This window comes from Ranitomeya imitator, chromosome 3 (genome assembly GCF_032444005.1).
Source record: "Ranitomeya imitator isolate aRanImi1 chromosome 3, aRanImi1.pri, whole genome shotgun sequence".
NCBI classification, from domain to species: Eukaryota; Metazoa; Chordata; class Amphibia; order Anura; family Dendrobatidae; genus Ranitomeya; species Ranitomeya imitator.
In genome coordinates this window covers 246,465,538-246,484,373 of record NC_091284.1, presented here as the reverse complement: position 1 = coordinate 246,484,373, position 18,836 = coordinate 246,465,538, and the positions used below count along the sequence as shown (strand labels likewise).

The 18,836-nt window shown below is 44.5% G+C and overlaps 1 protein-coding gene across 1 annotated transcript in view; it reads left to right on the top strand.

Moving 5' to 3' along the window:
• Positions 1-18,836, top strand: part of SLC6A17 (solute carrier family 6 member 17) — a 161,643-nt gene that overhangs the window by 91,135 nt on the left and 51,672 nt on the right. The window contains exons 5-7 of the mRNA XM_069756318.1: positions 9,440-9,621; positions 17,019-17,129; positions 17,217-17,458. Coding sequence (XP_069612419.1) covers positions 9,440-9,621; positions 17,019-17,129; positions 17,217-17,458 — 535 coding nt within the window. The remainder of the gene's footprint in view (positions 1-9,439; positions 9,622-17,018; positions 17,130-17,216; positions 17,459-18,836) is intronic.

The window sequence follows — 18,836 nt, the reverse complement described above, 5'->3', positions numbered from 1 at the left end:
ACCATGTTCTACATGGTCAGACTGGCCTGCCAATATGATTCTCCAGGTCATTATGATTACGCAGATAACAAACATTTATAGTTTTTTTTAATTTAAGTGGTAAAAAAAATTGAAAAATTTGTAAGAATTTTTTTTGTTTATGTCACCATTTTCCGAGGCCCGCAGTATTTTCATTTTTTGGTATATGTGGCTGGGTGACGGCTTATTTTTTCGCCCTGAACTGACATTTTTATCATTACCATTTTGGGGTAGATACGATGTTTTGATCGCCTTTTATTACAATGTTTCGGCGGTCAAAAAAACGTAATTCTGGCAGTTTGAATATTTTTCTTGTTAATCTGTTTACCAGTCGGATTAGTTTATTTTATATTTTGATAAATCTGACTTTTTGGAACGGAGCGATGGCACTTATGTGTATTTTTTTAAATTGTTTTATTTTTAGTAGGGTAAAAGGTAGGTAATTTGAACATTTGTGTTTTTTTTTCATAGTTATAAAAACTTTTTCCTCACTTATTGCTCTATTTGTTAGTCCCCTTAGGGGACTTGAAGCTGCGATCATCCGATCACTTGCACTATACATAAGGCCGGTTTCATACGTCAGTGGCTCCGGTATGTGAGGTGACAGTTTCCTCACGTACCGGAGACACTGACTCATGTAGACACATTGAAAGCAATGTGTCACTGCACATGTCAGCGTGTTTTCACGGACCGTGTGTCCGTGTGCAAAACACGGAGACATGTCAGTGTTCGTGGGAGCGCACGGATCACACGGACCCATTAAAGTCAATGGGTCCGTGTAAAACACGTACCGCACACGGACAGCGTCCGTATGCAGTCCGTGTGCCATGCAGGAGACAGTGCTACTGTAAGCGCTGTCCCCCCCACGTGGTGCTGAAGCGGCCATTCATATCTTCTCTCCAGCAGCGTTCGCTGGGAAGAAGATATGAAAAATCCTTTTATTTTTGTCCTCGTGTTTAAAATAAAGATTTCCGGTACCGGAATTATCTGGACGTGTGAGACTGGCCTAACAGGGCATCAGCTCTGCTATGTGTAGCAGAACTCATGATCTCCTATGAACGCTGGCCCGCTCATAGGAGGAGCATAATGAAAGGCACTGGGGTCATCTGCAGACCCCCGACTGTTATGTCAAACCATCGTTTCATGACAGGGGTGCAGATGGGCGGGAATAATGATGTGCTTTCGCCCAGCAGGATTTAACTGGTTAACACCCAGCACAGCTCCACCCACGGTTGTTAACCCCTTCCCGACCTGTGTCACAGCGTATGCGTCATGAAAGTCGGTGCCAATCCGACCTGTGACGCATATGCTGTGTCACAGAATGATCGCGTCCCTGCAGATCCGGTGAAAGGGTTAACTCCCATTTCACCCGATCTGCAGGGACAGGGGGAGTGGTAGTTTAGCCCAGGGGGGTGGCTTCACCCCCCCCGTGGCTACGATCACTCTGATTGGCTGTTGAAAGTGAAACTCCCAATCAGAGCGATTTGTAATATTTCACCTAAAAAACTGGTGAAATATTACAATCCAGCCATGGCCGATGCTGCAATATCATCGGCCATGGCTGGAAACACTTATGTGCACCCACCCCACCCCACTGATCGCCCCCACAGCCCTCCGATCTGTGGTCCGCTCCCCTCCGTCCTGTGCTCCGCTCCCCCGTCCTCCTGTTCGCTCCCCCCGTGCTCCAATCAAACCCCCCCACACTCCGATCACCCCCCCGCACAGCGATCCCCCCCGTGCTCCGATCCACCCCCCCCGCACAGCGATCCACCCCCCCGTGCTCCGATCCACCCCCCTGCACAGCGATCCCCCACCCCGTGCTCCAATCCACTCCCCGTGTTCCGATCCACCCCCCCATGCTCCGATCCACCCCCCGTGCTCCGACGCCCCCCCGTGCCCTGATCTCCCCCCCCCTTATACTTACCTAGCCTCCCGGGATCCGTCCGTCTTCTTCCCTGGGCGCCGCCATCTTCCAAAATGGCGGGCGCATGTGCAGTGCGCCCGCCGAATCTGCCGACCGGCAGATTCGTTCCAAAGTGAGTTTTGATCACTGAGATATAACCTATCTCAGTGATCAAAATAAAAAAAATAGTAAATGCCCCTCCCCCCTTTGTCACCCCCATAGGTAGGGACAATAAAAAAAATATATTTTTTTTTCCACTAAGGTTGGGGTAAGAACTAGGGTTAGGGTTAGGGGTAGGGTTAGGGGTAGGGTTAGGGTTAGGGATAGGGTTAGGGGTAGGGTTAGGGTTAGGGGTAGGTTTAGGGCTAGGGTTAGGGGTAGGGGTAGGGGTAGGGTTAGGGTTTCGGTATGTGCACACGTATTCTGTTCCTCTGCGGATTTTTCCGCTGCGGATTTGATAAATATGCAGTGCTAAACCGCTGTGGATTTATCGCGGATTTACCGCGGTTCTTCTGCGCATTTCACTGCGGTTTTACAACTGCGATTTTCTATTGGAGCAGTTGTAAAACCGCTGCGGAATCCGCAGAAAGAAGTGACATGCTGCGGAATGTAAACCGCTGCGTTTCCGTGCAGTTTTTCCGCAGCATGTGTACAGCGATCTTTGTTTCCCATAGGTTTACATTGAACTGTAAACTCATGGGAAACTGCTGCGGATCCGCAGCGTTTTCCGCAGCATGTGCACATACCTTTAGAATTAGGCTATGTGCACACGGTGCGGATTTGGCTGCGGATCCGCAGCGGATTGGCCGCTGCGGATCCGCAGCAGAGTTCCATCAGGTTTACAGTACCATGTAAACATATGGAAAACCAAATCCGCTGTGCCCATGGTGCGGAAAATACCACGCGGAAATGCTGCGTTGTATTTTCCGCAGCATGTCAATTCTTTGTGTGGATTCCGCAGCGTTTTACACCTGTTCCTCAATAGGAATCCGCAGGTGAAATCCGCACAAAAAACACTGGAAATCCACGGTAAATCCGCAGGTAAAACGCAGTGCCCTTTACCCACGGATTTTTCAAAAATGATGCTGAAAAATCTCACACGAATCCGCAACGTGGGCACATAGCCTTAGGGTTAGGGTTGGAATTAGGGTTGTGGTTAGGGGTGTGTTGGGATTATGGGTGTGATTAGGGTTACGGCTACAGTTGGGATTAGGGTTAGGGGTGTGTTGGAGGTAGAATTGAGGGGTTTCCACTGTTTAGGCACATCAGGGGTCTCCAAACGCAACATGGCGCCACCATTGATTCCAGCCAATCTTGTATTCATAAAGTCAAATGGTGCTCCCTCACTTCCGAGCCCCGACGTGCGCCCAAACAGTGGTTTACCCCCACATATGGGGTACCAGCATACTCAGGACAAACTGCGCAACAATTACTGGGGTCCAATTTCTCCTGTTACCCTTGTGAAAATAAAAAAATGCTTGCTAAAACATCATTTTTGAGGAAAGAAAAATTATTTTTTATTTTCACGGCTCTGCGTTGTAAACGTCTGTGAAGCACTTGGGGGTTCAAAGTGCTCACCACATATCTAGATAAGTTCCTTGGGGGGGTCTAGTTTCTAAAATGGGGTCACTTGTGGGGGATTTCTACTGTTTAGGCACACCAGGGGCTCTGCAAACGCAACGTGACGTCCGCAGACCATTCCATCAAAGTCTGCATTTCAAAAGTCACTACTTCCCTTCTGAGCCCCGACGTGTGCCCAAACAGTGGTTTACCCCCACACATGGGGTATCAGCGTACTCAGGAGAAACTGTACAACAACTTTTGGGGTCCAATTTCTCCTGTAAACCTTGGGAAAATAAAAAATTCAAAAAATTCTGGGCTAAAAAATTATTTTTGAGGAAAGAAAACGTATTTATTATTTTCACGGCTCTGTGTTATAAACTTCTGTAAAGCACTTGGGGGTTGAAAGTGCTCACCACATATCTAGATAAGTTCCTTGGGGGGTCTAGTTTCTAAAATGGGGTAACTTGTGGGGGGTTTCTACTGTTTAGGCACACCAGGGGCTCTGCAAACGCAACGTGACGCCCGCAGACCATTCCATCAAAGTCTGCATTTCAAAAGTCACTACTTCCCTTCCGAGCCCCGGCATGTGCCCAAACAGTGGTTTACCCCCACACATGGGGTATCAGCTTACTCAGGAGAAACTGGACAACAACTTTTGTGGTCCAATTTCTCCTGTAACCCTTGGGAAAATAAAAAATTCTGGGCTAAATAATTATTTTTGAGGAAAGAAAACGTATTTATTATTTTCACTGCTCTGTGTTATGAACTTCTGTGAAGCACTTGGGGGTTCAAAGTGCTCACCTCACATCTAGATAAGTTCCTTTCGGGGTCTAGTTTCCAAAATGGGGTCACTTGTGGGGGGTTTCTACTGTTTAGCCACATCAGGGGCTCTGCAAACGCAACGTGACGCCCGCAGAGCATTCCATCAAAGTCTGCATTTCAAAACGTCACTACTACACTTCCGAGCCCCAGCATGTGCCTAAACAGTGGTTTACCCCCACATATGGGGTATCAGCGTACTCAGGAGAAACTGGACAACAACTTTTGGGGTCAAACTTCTCCTGTTACCCTTGGGAAAATAAAAAATTGCGGGCTAAAAAATTATTTTTGAGAAAAGAAATTTTTTTTTAAATTTTCATGGCTCTGCGTTATAAACTTCTGTGAAGCACTTGAGGGTTCAAAGTGCTCACCACACATCTAGATTAGTTCCTTTGGGGGTCTAGTTTCCAAAATGGGGTCATTTGTGGGGGATCTCCAATGTTTAGGCACACAGGGGCTCTCCAAACGCGACATGGTGTCCGCTAATGATTGGAGCTAATTTTCCATTAGCTGCTGTTCGCCCAAACAGTGGTTTACCCCCACATATGGGGTATCTGCGTACTCAGGACAAACTGGACAACAACATTTGTGGTCCAATTTCACCTATTACCATTGGCAAAATAGGAAATTCCAGGCTAAAAAATCATTTTTGAGAAAAGAAAAATTATTTTTTATTTTCATGGCTCTACATTATAAACTTCTGTGAAGCACCTGGGGGTTTAAAGTTCTCAGTATGCATCTGGATAAGTTCCTTGGGGGGTCTAGTTTCCAAAATGGGGTCACTTGTGGGGGAGCTCTAATGCATAGGCACACAAGGGCTCTCCAAACGCGACATGGTGTCCGCTAACAATTGGAGCTAATTTTCCATTCAAAAAGTCAAAAGGCGCGCCTTCCCTTCCGAGCCCTGCCGTGTGCCCAAACAGTGGTTTACCCCCACATATGAGGTATCGGCGTACTCGGGAGAAATTGCTCAACAAATTTTAGGATCCATTTTATCCTATTGCCCATGTGAAAATGAAAAAATTGAGGCGAAAAGAAATTTTTTGTGAAAAAAAAGTACTTTTTCATTTTTACAGATCAATTTGTGAAGCACCTGAGGGTTTAAAGTGCTCACTAGGCATCTAGATAAGTTCCTTGGGGGGTCCAGTTTCCAAAATGGGGTCACTTGTGGGGGAGCTCCAATGTTTAGGCACACAGGGTCTCTCCAAACGCGACATGGTGTCCGCTAACGATGGAGATAATTTTTCATTCAAAAAGTCAAATGGCGCTCCTTAATAATAATAATAATAATAATAATAATAATAATAATCTTTATTTATATAGCGCCAACATATTCCGCAGCGCTTTACAGTTTAACAGTTTCAAACACAAAAGTCATAAGTAACAACGTTAACAATACAATAATTAAAGCAAAATAAGACGACCCTGCTCGTGAGAGCTTACAATCTACAATGAGGTGGGGGAGATGCAAAGTACAGGTGTGTATTTACAATTATGTATTTACAATCATGGTCCAGCCATCTTCAGGGGTTGGGGAATAGATGGGGATAGTGAATGGGCTACACACACACAAACATAACATAACTTTGATTAGTGAACGTGATAGGCCGCTCTGAACAAATGTGTTTTGAGCGAGCGCCTAAAACTATACAAATTATGGATGGTCCTAATATCTTGGGGTAGAGCATTCCAGAGGATTGGCGCAGCACGGGAGAAGTCTTGGAGTCAGGAGTGGGAGGTACGGATTAGTGCAGAGGTTAATCGAAAGTCATTTGCAGAGCGCAGTGGTCTGTTAGGCTGATAGACAGAAATGAGGGAGGAGATGTAAGGGGGTGCCGCACTGTGGAGAGCTTTGTGGGTGAGAACAAGTACTTTGAATTGTATACTGTAATGAATGGGTAGCCAGTGTAACGACTGGCGAAGAGCGGACGCGTCCGAGTAACGATTAGCCAGATGGACGACCCTGGCTGCTGCATTAAGGATGGACTGGAGAGGGGAAAGTCGAGTGAGGGGGAGGCCAATTAATAGAGCGTTACAGTAGTCCAGGCGGGAGTGGATCAGGGCGACAGTGAGGGTTTTAGCTGTCTCCATGGTGAGAAAAGGGCGGATTCTGGAGATGTTCTTTAGGTGTAAGCAGCACGAGCGGGCAAGAGATTGTATATGGGAGGTGAAGGAGAGATCGGAGTCAAACATAACACCCAGACAGCGCTCCTGCTGCCGGGGTGTTATTATGGTGCCACCCACGGAGAGGGAAATGTCAGATTTAGGGAGGTTAGTAGATGGTGGGAGCAGAAGAAGTTCAGTTTTGGAGAGGTTGAGTTTCAGATAGAGAGCGGACATGATGTTGGAGACTGCGGACAGACAGTCAGTGGCGTTCTGTAGTACAGCGGGGGTAAGGTCAGGGGATGACGTATATAGTTCCTTCCCTTCCGAGCCTTACCATGTGCCCAAACAGTGGTTTACCTCCACATGTGAGGTATCAGTGTACTCACGACAAATTGCCCAACAAATTTTAGGATCCATTTTATCCTGTTGTCCATGTGAAAATGAAAAAATTGAGGCTAAAAGAATTTTTTTGTGAAAAAAAAGTACTTTTTCATTTTTACGGATCAATTTGTGAAGCACCTGGGGGTTTAAAGGGCTCACTATGCATGTAGATAAGTTCCTTGGGGCGTCTAGTTTCCAAAATGGGGTCACTTGTGGGGGAGCTCCAATTTTTAGGCACACGGGGGCTCTCCAAACGTGACATGGTGTCCGCTAAAGAGTGCAGCCAATTTTTCATTCAAAAAGTCAAATGGCGCTCCTTCCCTTCCAAGCCCTGCCGTGCGCCCAAACAGTGGTTTACCCCCACATATGAGTTATCAGCGTACTCAGGACAAATTGGACAACAACTTTCGTGGTTCAGTTTCTCCTTCTACCATTGGGAAAATAAAAAAATTGTTGCTGAAAAATCATTTTTGTGACTAAAAAGTTAAATGTTCATTTTTTCCTTCCATGTTGCTTCTGCTGCTGTGAAGCACCTGAAGGGTTAATAAACTTCTTGAATGTGGTTTTGTGCACCTTGAGGGGTGCAGTTTTTAGAATGGTGTCACTTTTGGGTATTTTCAGCCATATAGACCCCTCAAACTGACTTCAAATGTGAGGTGGTCCCTAAAAAAAATGGTTTGGTAAATTTCGTTGTAAAAATGAGAAATCGCTGGTCAAATTTTAACCCTTATAACTTCCTAGCAAAAAAAAATTTTGTTTCCAAAATTGTGCTGATGTAAAGTAGACGTGTGGGAAATGTTATTTATTAACTATTTTGTGTCACATAACTCTCTGGTTTAACAGAATAAAAATTCAAAATGTGAAAATTGCGAAATTTTCAAAATTTTCGCCAAATTTCCGTTTTTATCACAAATAAACACAGAATTTATTGACCTAAATTTACCACTAACATGAAGCCCAATATGTCACAAAAAAACAATCTCAGAACCGCTTGTATCCATTGAAGCGTTCCTGAGTTATTACCTCATAAAGGGACACTGGTCAGAATTGCAAAAAACGGCAAGGTCTTTAAGGTCAAAATAGGCTGGGTCATGAAGGGGTTAAAGGCACATGATTGCTAATTAAATCAGTCATCATGTGCAGGGGGGGGGAAAGATGTGGGCTCTGCGTGAGAGCCCACATCAAAGGAATCAAAGGCATGGACACGATCTTTGATGTAAAATGTACGTCAAATGTCATGAAGGATTAAAGCATCTTAAGTACCCGAAAAAGCACACACAAAAATAAGCTCCCATAAGCAAGATCAATATAAAATGTATTAGTCACTGAAAATTTAAATATAAAACAATGTTCAATTTTTTTTAAATTCATTAACCCCTTAAGGAACTGACAATTTTTTGTTTTTATGCTTTTGATTTTTTTTCCCGTTCCTTCTTCCAAAAGCCATAACGTTTTTATATTTTCATCATCATTGCCGTATGAGGTCTTATTTTTAGCGAGACGTGTTGTACTTTTGAATGGCACCATTCATATTACCATACAATGTACTGGAAAATGGGAAAAAAATTCCAATTGAGGTAAAATTGCAAGAAAAAAACCTGCAATTCTGCATTTGGTTTTTGGGTTTTGTTTTTACGGCATTTATTGTGGGGTAAAAATAGTCTGGAAATATGATCTTCCAAATCTGTTCGATTGCAACAATACCAAATTTGCATAGTTTTTTTTTTATTTGAGTGGTAAAAGATTCTGAAATTGGTGAAAAAAAAATTATTTTGTCGTCATTTTCCAAGACCTATAACGTTTTAATTTGGCAATTGATGGAGCCGTGTTAGGTTTTGTTTTTTTTTTGCGTAGCAAAATTATGTTTTTATTGATACTATTTTGGGGCGTATATAATGTTTTGACAGCTCGTTATTGTATTTTTTGAGTTGTAGCGACCAAGGAACAATCATTCTGGCGTTTTGATTTCTTTTTCTCTTACATGATTTACCTATTGGGTTGATTAATTTAATATTTTCATAGATCAGACTTTTATTAATGCAATGGTTCCACATTTGCATTTTTGTAAAATTTATATTTAATATTTTGAAGATCTTTATGTACATTTATTTTTTAATATTCCTTTTCTTTTTTTTCACTTCCCAATGTATTTATTAGTCCCCTTAGTACAAGAAATCATCTGATCACTTGTACTATACACTGTATTCTCACAGTATTGCTGTATAAAGCACAAATCACAGCATTCTAGAAGTGTGACCCCCAAGAGATCCAAGGCCGTCTTGGCAACCCATGGGCACCCCGCGATCTCGTCATGGGGTGCCCACTGCAACTCTAAACTTGCCAGACTTAATTTCAATGCTATTTACCTGCAGATTATCACTACATCTGCAGGTATATAGAGATTTTGGTGATGACAGTTTCGTTTTAAGGTCCAGAAATGGGATTAGACTTTATGTCACTATGAAAGGCGCTCAATATAGTGATTAGGATCCCATCGATGACTCAACTGCTTGGCTCGCGGTCAAACCCATAATACTGCTATGGGCATTCGTCCAAAGAACGTGTCTAGAAAATCAGTATTTCTCATATTAACAAATTAAATGCCAGTTAATACAATGCTGAAACCAACTATTGCTATGTTTTTTTCAGTAGTGGAAGCGGAATGCGACAAGAGTTCAGCTACGACATACTTCTGGTATCGGGAAGCGCTGGATATTTCAAACACAATATCAGAGGGAGGAGGTCTAAACTGGAAGATGACCATGTGTCTGTTCTCTGCTTGGTTCATTGTGGGATTGGCTATGATTAAAGGCATACAGTCATCTGGCAAGGTGTGGTAATGCAATTGCTGCGGAAGAAAGACCCTTTTTGACCAAAATGTATGCAATGATGGTTACGCTTTTAGCACAAAATTGAAAAGGGTTTCTTAATTTTGCATTGTCTGTTCAGTACAATCATATTTTTTCTGTATTAGGGCATATGGATGTCTGGTACACCCTGCCCGTCCAGTCATTATATGGTACATAGAATTCAGAAATTTTCCATTCTGCTTTATATTTCAATTCCTTAACATTTTACCATCTCTGAATATCGGCAGTGGATTTAGTACATTCTTGTGTATATCCAGGGACTGAAATATTGATAAGGAAGGTGAATTAAATTGCTGTAAGCTACAGTACATCCATTAGAACAAATCCATACTTTCTCCGTAGTTGGCTACAGTGTTATCTAGATAAACTGATCCAAAGAAAAGAGTGGAAAAACACGAAGCACAAAATCAAAATAGGGTCTTATCTGGGTAACAATCTTGATAATGGCGCTCCCTGGTTGGGTTATGTGCACTCAACCTCTGGTAACGCTTAAGGCTGCTGCGGACGCACGAGAGGATAAACGTGCAGGTAATGGGTTAATTCTGCGCTGCCATGTAGGATGGATGAATTACCCATAGACTTGTATGAGTAATTTTCATCTGTGACTCTGATCAAAACTACACTGCTCAAAAAAATAAAGGGAACACTTAAAGGGACACTGTCACCTGAATTTGGAGGGAACAATCTTCAGCCATTGAGGTGGGGTTTTCGGGTGTTTGATTCACCCTTTCGTTACCCGCTGGCTGCATGCTGGCTGCAATATTGGATTGAAGTTCATTCTCTGTCCTCCGTAGTACATGCCTGCACAAGGCAATCTTGCCTTGCGCAGGCGTGTACTATGGAGGACATAGAATGAACTTCAATCCAATATTGCAGCCAGCATGCAGCCAGTGGGTAAGGAAAGGGTGAATCAAACACCCGAAAACCCCGCCTCCATGGCTGAAGATTGTTCCCTCCAAATTCAGGTGACAGTGTACCTTTAAAGAACAGAATATAACTCCAAGTAAATCAAACTTCTGTGAAATCAAACTGTCTACTTAGGAAGCAACACTGTTTGACAATTTTTGACAATCAATTTCACATGCTGTTGTGCAAATGGAATAGACAACAAATGGAAATTATTGGCAATTATCAAGACATACTCAATAAAGGAGTGGTTCTGAAGGTGGGGACCACAGACTACATCTCATTACCAATGCTTTCTGGCTGATGTTTTGGTCACTTTTGAATGTTGGTTGTGCTTTCACACTCGTGGTAGCATGAGACGGACTCTACAACCCACACAAGTGGCTCAGGTAGTGCAGCTCATCCAGGATGGCACATCAATGCGAGCTGTGGCAAGAAGGTTTCCTGTGTCAGTCAGTGTAGTGTCTGGAGGTGCTACCAGGAGACAGGCCAGTACACCAGGAGATGTGGAGAGGGCTGTAGGAGGGCAACAGCCCAGCAGCAGGACAGCTACCTCAGCCTTTGTGCAAGGAAGAACAGGAGGAGCACTGCCAGAGCCCTGCAAAATGACCTCCAGCAGGCCACAAATGTACATGTGTCTGCACAAACGGTTAAAAACTGACTTCATGAGGATGGTCTGAGTGCCCGACGTCCACAGATGGGGGTTGTGCTCACAGCCCAACACCATGCAGGACAATTCGCATTTGCCACAGAACAGCAGGATTGGCAAATTCGCCACTGGCGCCCTGTGCTCAGATGGAAGCAGGTTCACACTGATCACATGCGACAGACGTGACAGAGTCTGGAGAAGCCATGGAGAGCGATCTGCTGCCTGCAAGATCCTTCAGCATGACCGCTTTGTCAGTGGGTCAGTAATGGTGTGGGGTGGCATTTCTTTGGAGGGCCGCACAGCCTTCCATGTGCTCGCCAGAGGTAGCCTGACTGCCATTAGGTACCAAGATGAAATCCTCAGACCCCTTGAGAAACCATAAGCTGGTGCGGTTGGCCCTGGGTTCCTCCTAATGCAGGACAATGCCAGACCTCATGTGGCTGGAGTGTGTCAGCAGTTCCTGCAAGATGAAGGCATTGAAGCTATGGACTGGCCTGCCCGTTCCCCAGACCTGAATCCTACTGAACACATCTGGGACATCATGTCTCACACTATCCACCACAGACTGTCCAGGAGTTGGCAGATGCTTTAGTCCAGGTCTGGGAGGAGATTCCTCATCAGGAGCATGCCCAGGCATTGTAGGGAGGTAATACAGGCACATGGAGGCAACACACACAACAGAACATCATTTCCTTGTCTTGAGGCATTTCCACTGAAGTTGGACCAGCCTGTAATTTGATTTTCCACTTTGATTTTGAATATCATTCCAAATCCAGACCTCCATCGGATATTCATTTTGATTTACATTAATCATTTTTATGTTTTATTGTTCTCAACATATTCCACTATGTAATGAATAAAGATTTGCAACTGAAATATTTCATTCAGTGATATCTAGGATGTGGTATTTTAGTGTTCCCTTTATTTTTTTGAGCAGTGTATATTATACCAGAAGTGGATTTGTTGCTGGAATGTCAAACACAGAATCCGAGGACCAAGGATAGATAAAAGTGGTTTACTGTCAACGCGTTTTGAAGTCAAACCAACTCCTTCTTCAGAACAACCATTTTGAATTGCGATGACAATAAACCACTTTTTTCTATAGTTGGTCTTCGGATTCTGTCTGACAGTCCAGAAGAGGAGAACAAACCCACTTCTCCTGGTATGATATTGTTGTATTCTCATGGATGCTGCAGCGGCTGCTATTTTCACACTGTTAGTGGGTGTATAACACACAACCCCACCAGATGAGCATACCATATATTTACCCACTTTGCTTAACCTGGATAAGACCCTATTTGCACTTTACATTTTTCTCTAGCTTCTGATCAAAACTGGACATGTCTTTGTGATTTCTTATTTTTTTTTGTAGACACGTAGTCACATGAACATGTGAACAGCCCCATAGACTATAATGAGTTAATTTTATATCTGTGGAAAACAGGGATAGGACACATACAGTATGTGAAAAATAGACATAGGAATGAAGCCTTATATGCATTAACTCTTACCTCTTTCTGCCTTGCAGTGTATAATATATTGCTATAATAGATTGCTAACACATCGGGTATTCTAGAATATGCATGTCCACGTAGTATATTGTCCAGCCACGTAGTATATTGCCCAGCCACGTAGTATATTGCCCAGCCACGTAGTATATTGCCCATTGACATAGTATATTGCACAGCGATGTAGTATACAGCACAGAGCCACGTAGTATATTGCCCAGCCACGTAGTATATTGCCCAGTCATGTAGTATATTGCCCAGCCACGTAGTATATTGCCCAGCCATGTAGTATATTGCCCATCAACGTAGTATATGGCCCAGCGACGTAGTATATTGCCCAGCCACGTAGTATATTGCCCAGTTACGTAGTATATTGCCCAGCCACGTAGTATATTGCCCAGCCACATAGTATATTGCACAGTGACATAGTATATTGCCCAGCCACGTAGTATATTGCCCAGTTACGTAGTATATTGCCCATTTACATAGTATATTGCCCAACCACGTAGTATACAGCAAAGGGCCACGTAGTATATTGCACAGCAATGTAGTATATTGGCCAGCCACGTAGTATACAGCAGAGAGCCACGTAGTATATTTCACAGCGACATAGTATATTGTCCAGCCACATAGTATATTGTCCAGTCACGTAGTATATTGCACAGTCACGTAGTATATTGCCCAGTTACGTAGTATATTGTCCAGCCACGTAGTATATTGTCCAGCCACGTAGTATATTGCCCAGTCACGTAGTATACAGCACAGAGCCACGTAGTATATTGCACAGCGATGTAGTATATAGTACAGCAACGTAGTATATTGTCCAGCCACGTAGTATATTGTCCAGCCACGTAGTATACAGCACAGAGCCACGTAGTATATTGCACAGCGACGTAGTATATTGCCCAGCCTTGTAGTATATTGCCCAGTTACGTAGTATATTGCCCAGCTACGTAGTATATTGCCCAGTCACGTAGTATATTGCCCAGCCACATAGTATATTGCCCAGCCACGTAGTATATTGCCCTGTGATGTAGTATATTGCACAGCCTTGTAGTATACAGCACAGAGCCACGTAGTATATTGCCCAGTGACGTAGTATATTACCGAGCCACGTATATCACAGGTTAAAAAAATAAAAAATAAACATACTCACCTGATGATCCAAGGGCCCCTTGTAGTTTAACATATTCACCATTCTGGTCGCTGCTCCTCAGCGTCCTGTCTCTGCGCCTCCTGGGATCCAACGGCGCTGTGCAGATGGGCGCGCGGCTGCCGCCATCTTGCGTTCCCAGGATGCTTTGCGAAATTACCCATAAGACTTAGCGGTCTCGTTAGCGGTGACCGGAGGGGAGTATGCGGGCGCTGGGCAGTGACTGCGAGGAGTAAGGAGCGGAGCGCCGGGGACACTGACTGCGGGGAGCGGAGCGCCGGGGACACTGACTGCGGGGAGCGGAGCGCCGGGGACACTGACTGCGGGGAGCGGAGCGCCGGGGATACTGACTGCAGGGAGCGGAGCGCCGTGGACACTGACTGCGGGGAGCGGAGCGCCGGGGACACTGACTGCGGGGAGCAGAGCGCCAGGGACTCTGACTGCGGGGAGCGGGGAGTATGGAGCGGGCGCCGGCCACTGACTGCGGGGAGTATGGAGCAGCCATTTTCTTCCGGACTGTGCCCGTCGCTGATTGGTCGTGGCTGTTTTGCGGCGACCAATCAGCGACTTGGAGTTCCATGATAGACAGAGGCCACGACCAATGAATATCCGTGACAGACAGAAGGACAGACAGACGGAAGTACCCCTTAGACAATTTATTTATTAATTTGTGGCAATGTAACCTATTGTTGTCCCATTTTGCAAATTGTACAATCCTAATGAGGCTCTAGTTTTCCTTCAGTTGCCATTGGAACCATCCGTTAGTATTTCCAACTACTACTACTGGTCGACATTGTGCAATGCAGTCTCTCTCCACTGACATCCTGTCCTCACAGCTGTGCTGTCTCTAGAACAGAGTTCTGAAGTCATTCAGGGGGGTAATGCACAGGATCAGAGAGTGCACAGGATCAGAGAGTGTACAGGATCAGAAAATGCACAGGATCAGAGAATGCACAAGATTAGAGAGTGAACAGGATCGGAGAGTGCACAGAATCAGAGAGTGCACAGGATCAGAGAGTGTACAGAATCAGAAAATGCACAGGATCAGAGAATGCACAAGATCAGGGAGTGCACAGGATCAGAGAGTGCACAGGATCAGAGAGTGCACAGGATGAGAGAGTCTACAGGATCAGAGAGTCCACAAGATCAGGGAGTGCACAGGATCAGAGAGTGCACAGGATCAGAGAGTGCACAGAATCAGAGAATGCACAGGATCAGAGAGTGCACAGGATCAGAGAATGCACAGGATCAGAGAATTCACAGGATCAGAGAGTACACAGGATGAGAGAGTCCATAGGATCAGAGAGTGCACAGGATCAGAGAGTGCACAGGATGAGATAGTGTGCACAGGATGAGATAGTGTGCACAGGATCAGAGAGTGCACAGGATGAGATAGTGTGCACAGGATCAGAGAGTGCACAGAATCAGAGAATGCACAGGATCAGAGAGTGCACAGGATCAGAGAGGGCACAGGATGAGAGAGTCCACAAGACCAGAGAGTGCACAGAGGCATATGTTACATTTTGTAGTAGATTTGCTTGATGTTAAGGGTACCGTCACACAGTGCAATTTTCATCGCTACGACGGTACGATCCGTGACGCTCCAGCGTCGTAACAATATCGCTCCAGCGTCGTAGACTGCTGTCACACTTTGCAATCTACGACGCTGGAGCGATAATTTCATGACGTATGTGCGATGTAGAAGCCGTTGGTTACTATGCGCACATCGTATACGATATATGTTACACCATGCAATCATGCCGCCACAGCGGGACACTAGACGACGAAAGAAAGTTTCAAACGATCTGCTACGACGTACGATTCTCAGCGGGGTCCCTGATCGCAGGAGCGTGTCAGAAACTGCGATCTCGTACCTATATCGCTCGAACGTCACGAATCGTGCCGTTGTAGCGATCAAAATTGCACTGTGTGACGGTACCCTAACTCAGAGAAATTGTGCTAGTTAGGAGCACACAAGAGAGGGAGAAAGGAGTCAGCAGCACTGAAGATAAGCAAGTGCTACTGGGAAATGTAGTTTTAGCACATACAAATAGGACCCCTTATTCAGCTATGTGAAGTTGGATGCACAAATGTACAGAAAGAGTTAAAACCCCCCCCTGAAAGTTACAAGAAAAAAATATTATGCTGTTCTTAGGCTGTATATTTATAATATGTATGCATTTACTGTGCTTTGTGAAAAATAACGTGATTCTGGGAATTACCCTTTATGTACATTGAACATAAATATGAACGCAACACTTCTGTATTTGCTCCCAATTTTTAATGAGCTGAACTCAAAGATCTGGGACTTTTTCTATGTAAAAGGCCTTTATCTCTCAAATATTATGCTCAAATTTGTCCAAATCTGTGTTAGGCTACGTTCACATTAGCGTTCCGCTAATGTGCGTCGCTGTTGCAGCGGCGACGCAGCGGCGACGCGCCCCTATGTTTAACATGGGGGACGCGTGCGTTTTTTTTGTTGCGTTTTCCGACACGTGCGTCGTTTCCGACGCTAGCGTCGGACGCAAGAAAATGCAACAAGTTGCATTTTTCGTGCGTCCGATTTTCGTCAAAAATCGACGCACGCGTCGCAAAACGCAGCGTTTTTGTGTGCGTTTGCGCGCGTTTTTTTGTGCGTCGTGCGTTGCGTCGCCGACGCAGCGGCGCGCAACGCTAATGTGAACGTAGCCTAAGTGAGCACTTCTCCTTTGCCGAGATAATCCATCCGCCTCACAGGCGTGGCATATCAAGATACTGAATCATGACTATTGCACAGGTGTGCCTCAGGCTGGCCACAACCCCAATTAAGGAACCTAATTAGAATAAAAACAATTGATACCCCCTCTCACAGCGGCTGTGTCCCACTGTCCCCGGACAGTGACTTGTTGTGTCACATGTGGGCTGCAGCCTGAGTTAGTCATGAGGCGAGTCTCAGACTACCACCGACTCCCCGCAGACACTGTAGCTAAACTGCAGTCACATATCACAGCCATGTTCTTATGGAACTAAGCTCCAAAGCAAGCACAGAGGCACGTACCTAAACATTTATATCTGCACTCATTATTTCTGAATAACCTTGCACTTTGAATTTACATCACTGTCTTTTTAAGAAGTTATTAGACCCATTGTTTTCTCATCCCAGGTAATGTACTTCAGCTCCCTCTTCCCTTATGTGGTTCTGATATGCTTCCTTGTCCGTGGATTATTACTAAGAGGATCTGTTGATGGTATCCTTCACATGTTAACGCCAAAGGTAATTGTCTTTGTTATTTTCCAATAACATGCTTACCAACTTTCAGGTTTCCAAGAAAGAGTCTGATATGATTATTATCTGCCCTAGGTTGAGAAGATGCTGGATCCACAAGTATGGAGAGAGGCAGCAACTCAAGTTTTCTTTGCATTGGGTCTCGGCTTTGGTGGTGTCATTGCTTTTTCGAGCTACAATAAGCAAGATAATAATTGCCAGTTTGATGCAGCTCTTGTCTCTTTCATCAACTTCTTCACTTCTGTACTGGCCACTTTGGTGGTATTTGCTGTCCTTGGGTTCAAAGCCAATGTGATGAATGAGAAGTGTGTTGTTCAGTAAGTACTCAGGCTAAATTACTCAGAAATTACTCTACTTATACATATTTATAAAGCACAGATTCATCTGACTTCAATTTACAAAATTATCTTTAATTCATCTACAAGTAAATACATTTTAATGTTGCGTATGGTAAAATTTATGGGATTATAAAAGTTGATGAAGTTGAGATACGTTGACTTTTCTTACATGAAGTTTGTGTGACAAGAGCCAGATATCTACTTTACAAGGAGATAGAGATCTTACAAGCTGTAAAAGCCCATGGGTAAACTAGGCAAGTTTAAGGCTATGTATGCAATCTGCCTGATCACTCAAGTATAAGGCTACGATCCCACGATGAGCTTTGGTTGAGTTTTTGTTGTTGCACCATTTCTGAACCTATTATTTAAATTAGGTCACCTGCGTTTTTTCATTGCGGATTTTTAACATGCGTTATTATCACGTTTTTGATGCTGCGGTTTTTGTCTCTGGTGTGTCACTCTTTAACCCCTTAAAGTCTGCCGATATGACTTTTAACAGCAGCAGTTAAGGGTACTTATGCCTCAGTGCCACTTTTTAATGGCGCTAAGAAATAAGGGTATAGCGCCCCCCAGCATCAGAAAATCTCTGGCGTGTCGGCTACCGGGAGAACATGCCGGTTTTTATGGTCCCCTGTCATGTGATCTCCATTATTCACTAAATAATGGCGATCACAAAAAAAGTCTGATTTACAATTCATGATCTAGCATACCAGAGAAGAGAGAAATGGGGTCGACTGCCATCCCTGGGTCCTGCCACCTCGTCTGTTGGCCCATCATCTTCCTGAAAGAAAATGGTGGGCTCATGTGCAGTGCCACCGCCGAGTTTTGCCAGACGGTACCCAGCAACAATAGGGAATTTTTCCTATTGGTTCATTTTGATCACTGTGATAGACCATATCACAGTGATCAAAATAAAAAAAAATAATACATCAAACCCCCCTTTGTCAACCCCTTAGTTACATAAAAATGATAAGATATATATATATATATATATATATATATATATATACTAGATTGTGGCCCGATTCTAACGCATCGGGTATTCTATGCCATCATCGTCGCTGTGCCCGTTGCTGATTGGTCGAGGCCTGGCGGCCTCGACCAATCAGCACTGTGCCCGTCGCTGAATCAGAGACGCGGCATGTCTACGTCCTTTATGACATCATCGTCGCTGTGCCCGTCGCTGATTGGTCGAGGCCGCGGGATTTCTACGTCGATGCTGTGCCGGTCTCTGATTGGTCGAGGCCTGGCGGCCTCGACCAATCAGAGACGCGGGATTTCCAGGACAGACAGACAGACAGACAGACAGACAGACAGACGGAAAAACCCTTAGACAATTATATATATAGATATATAT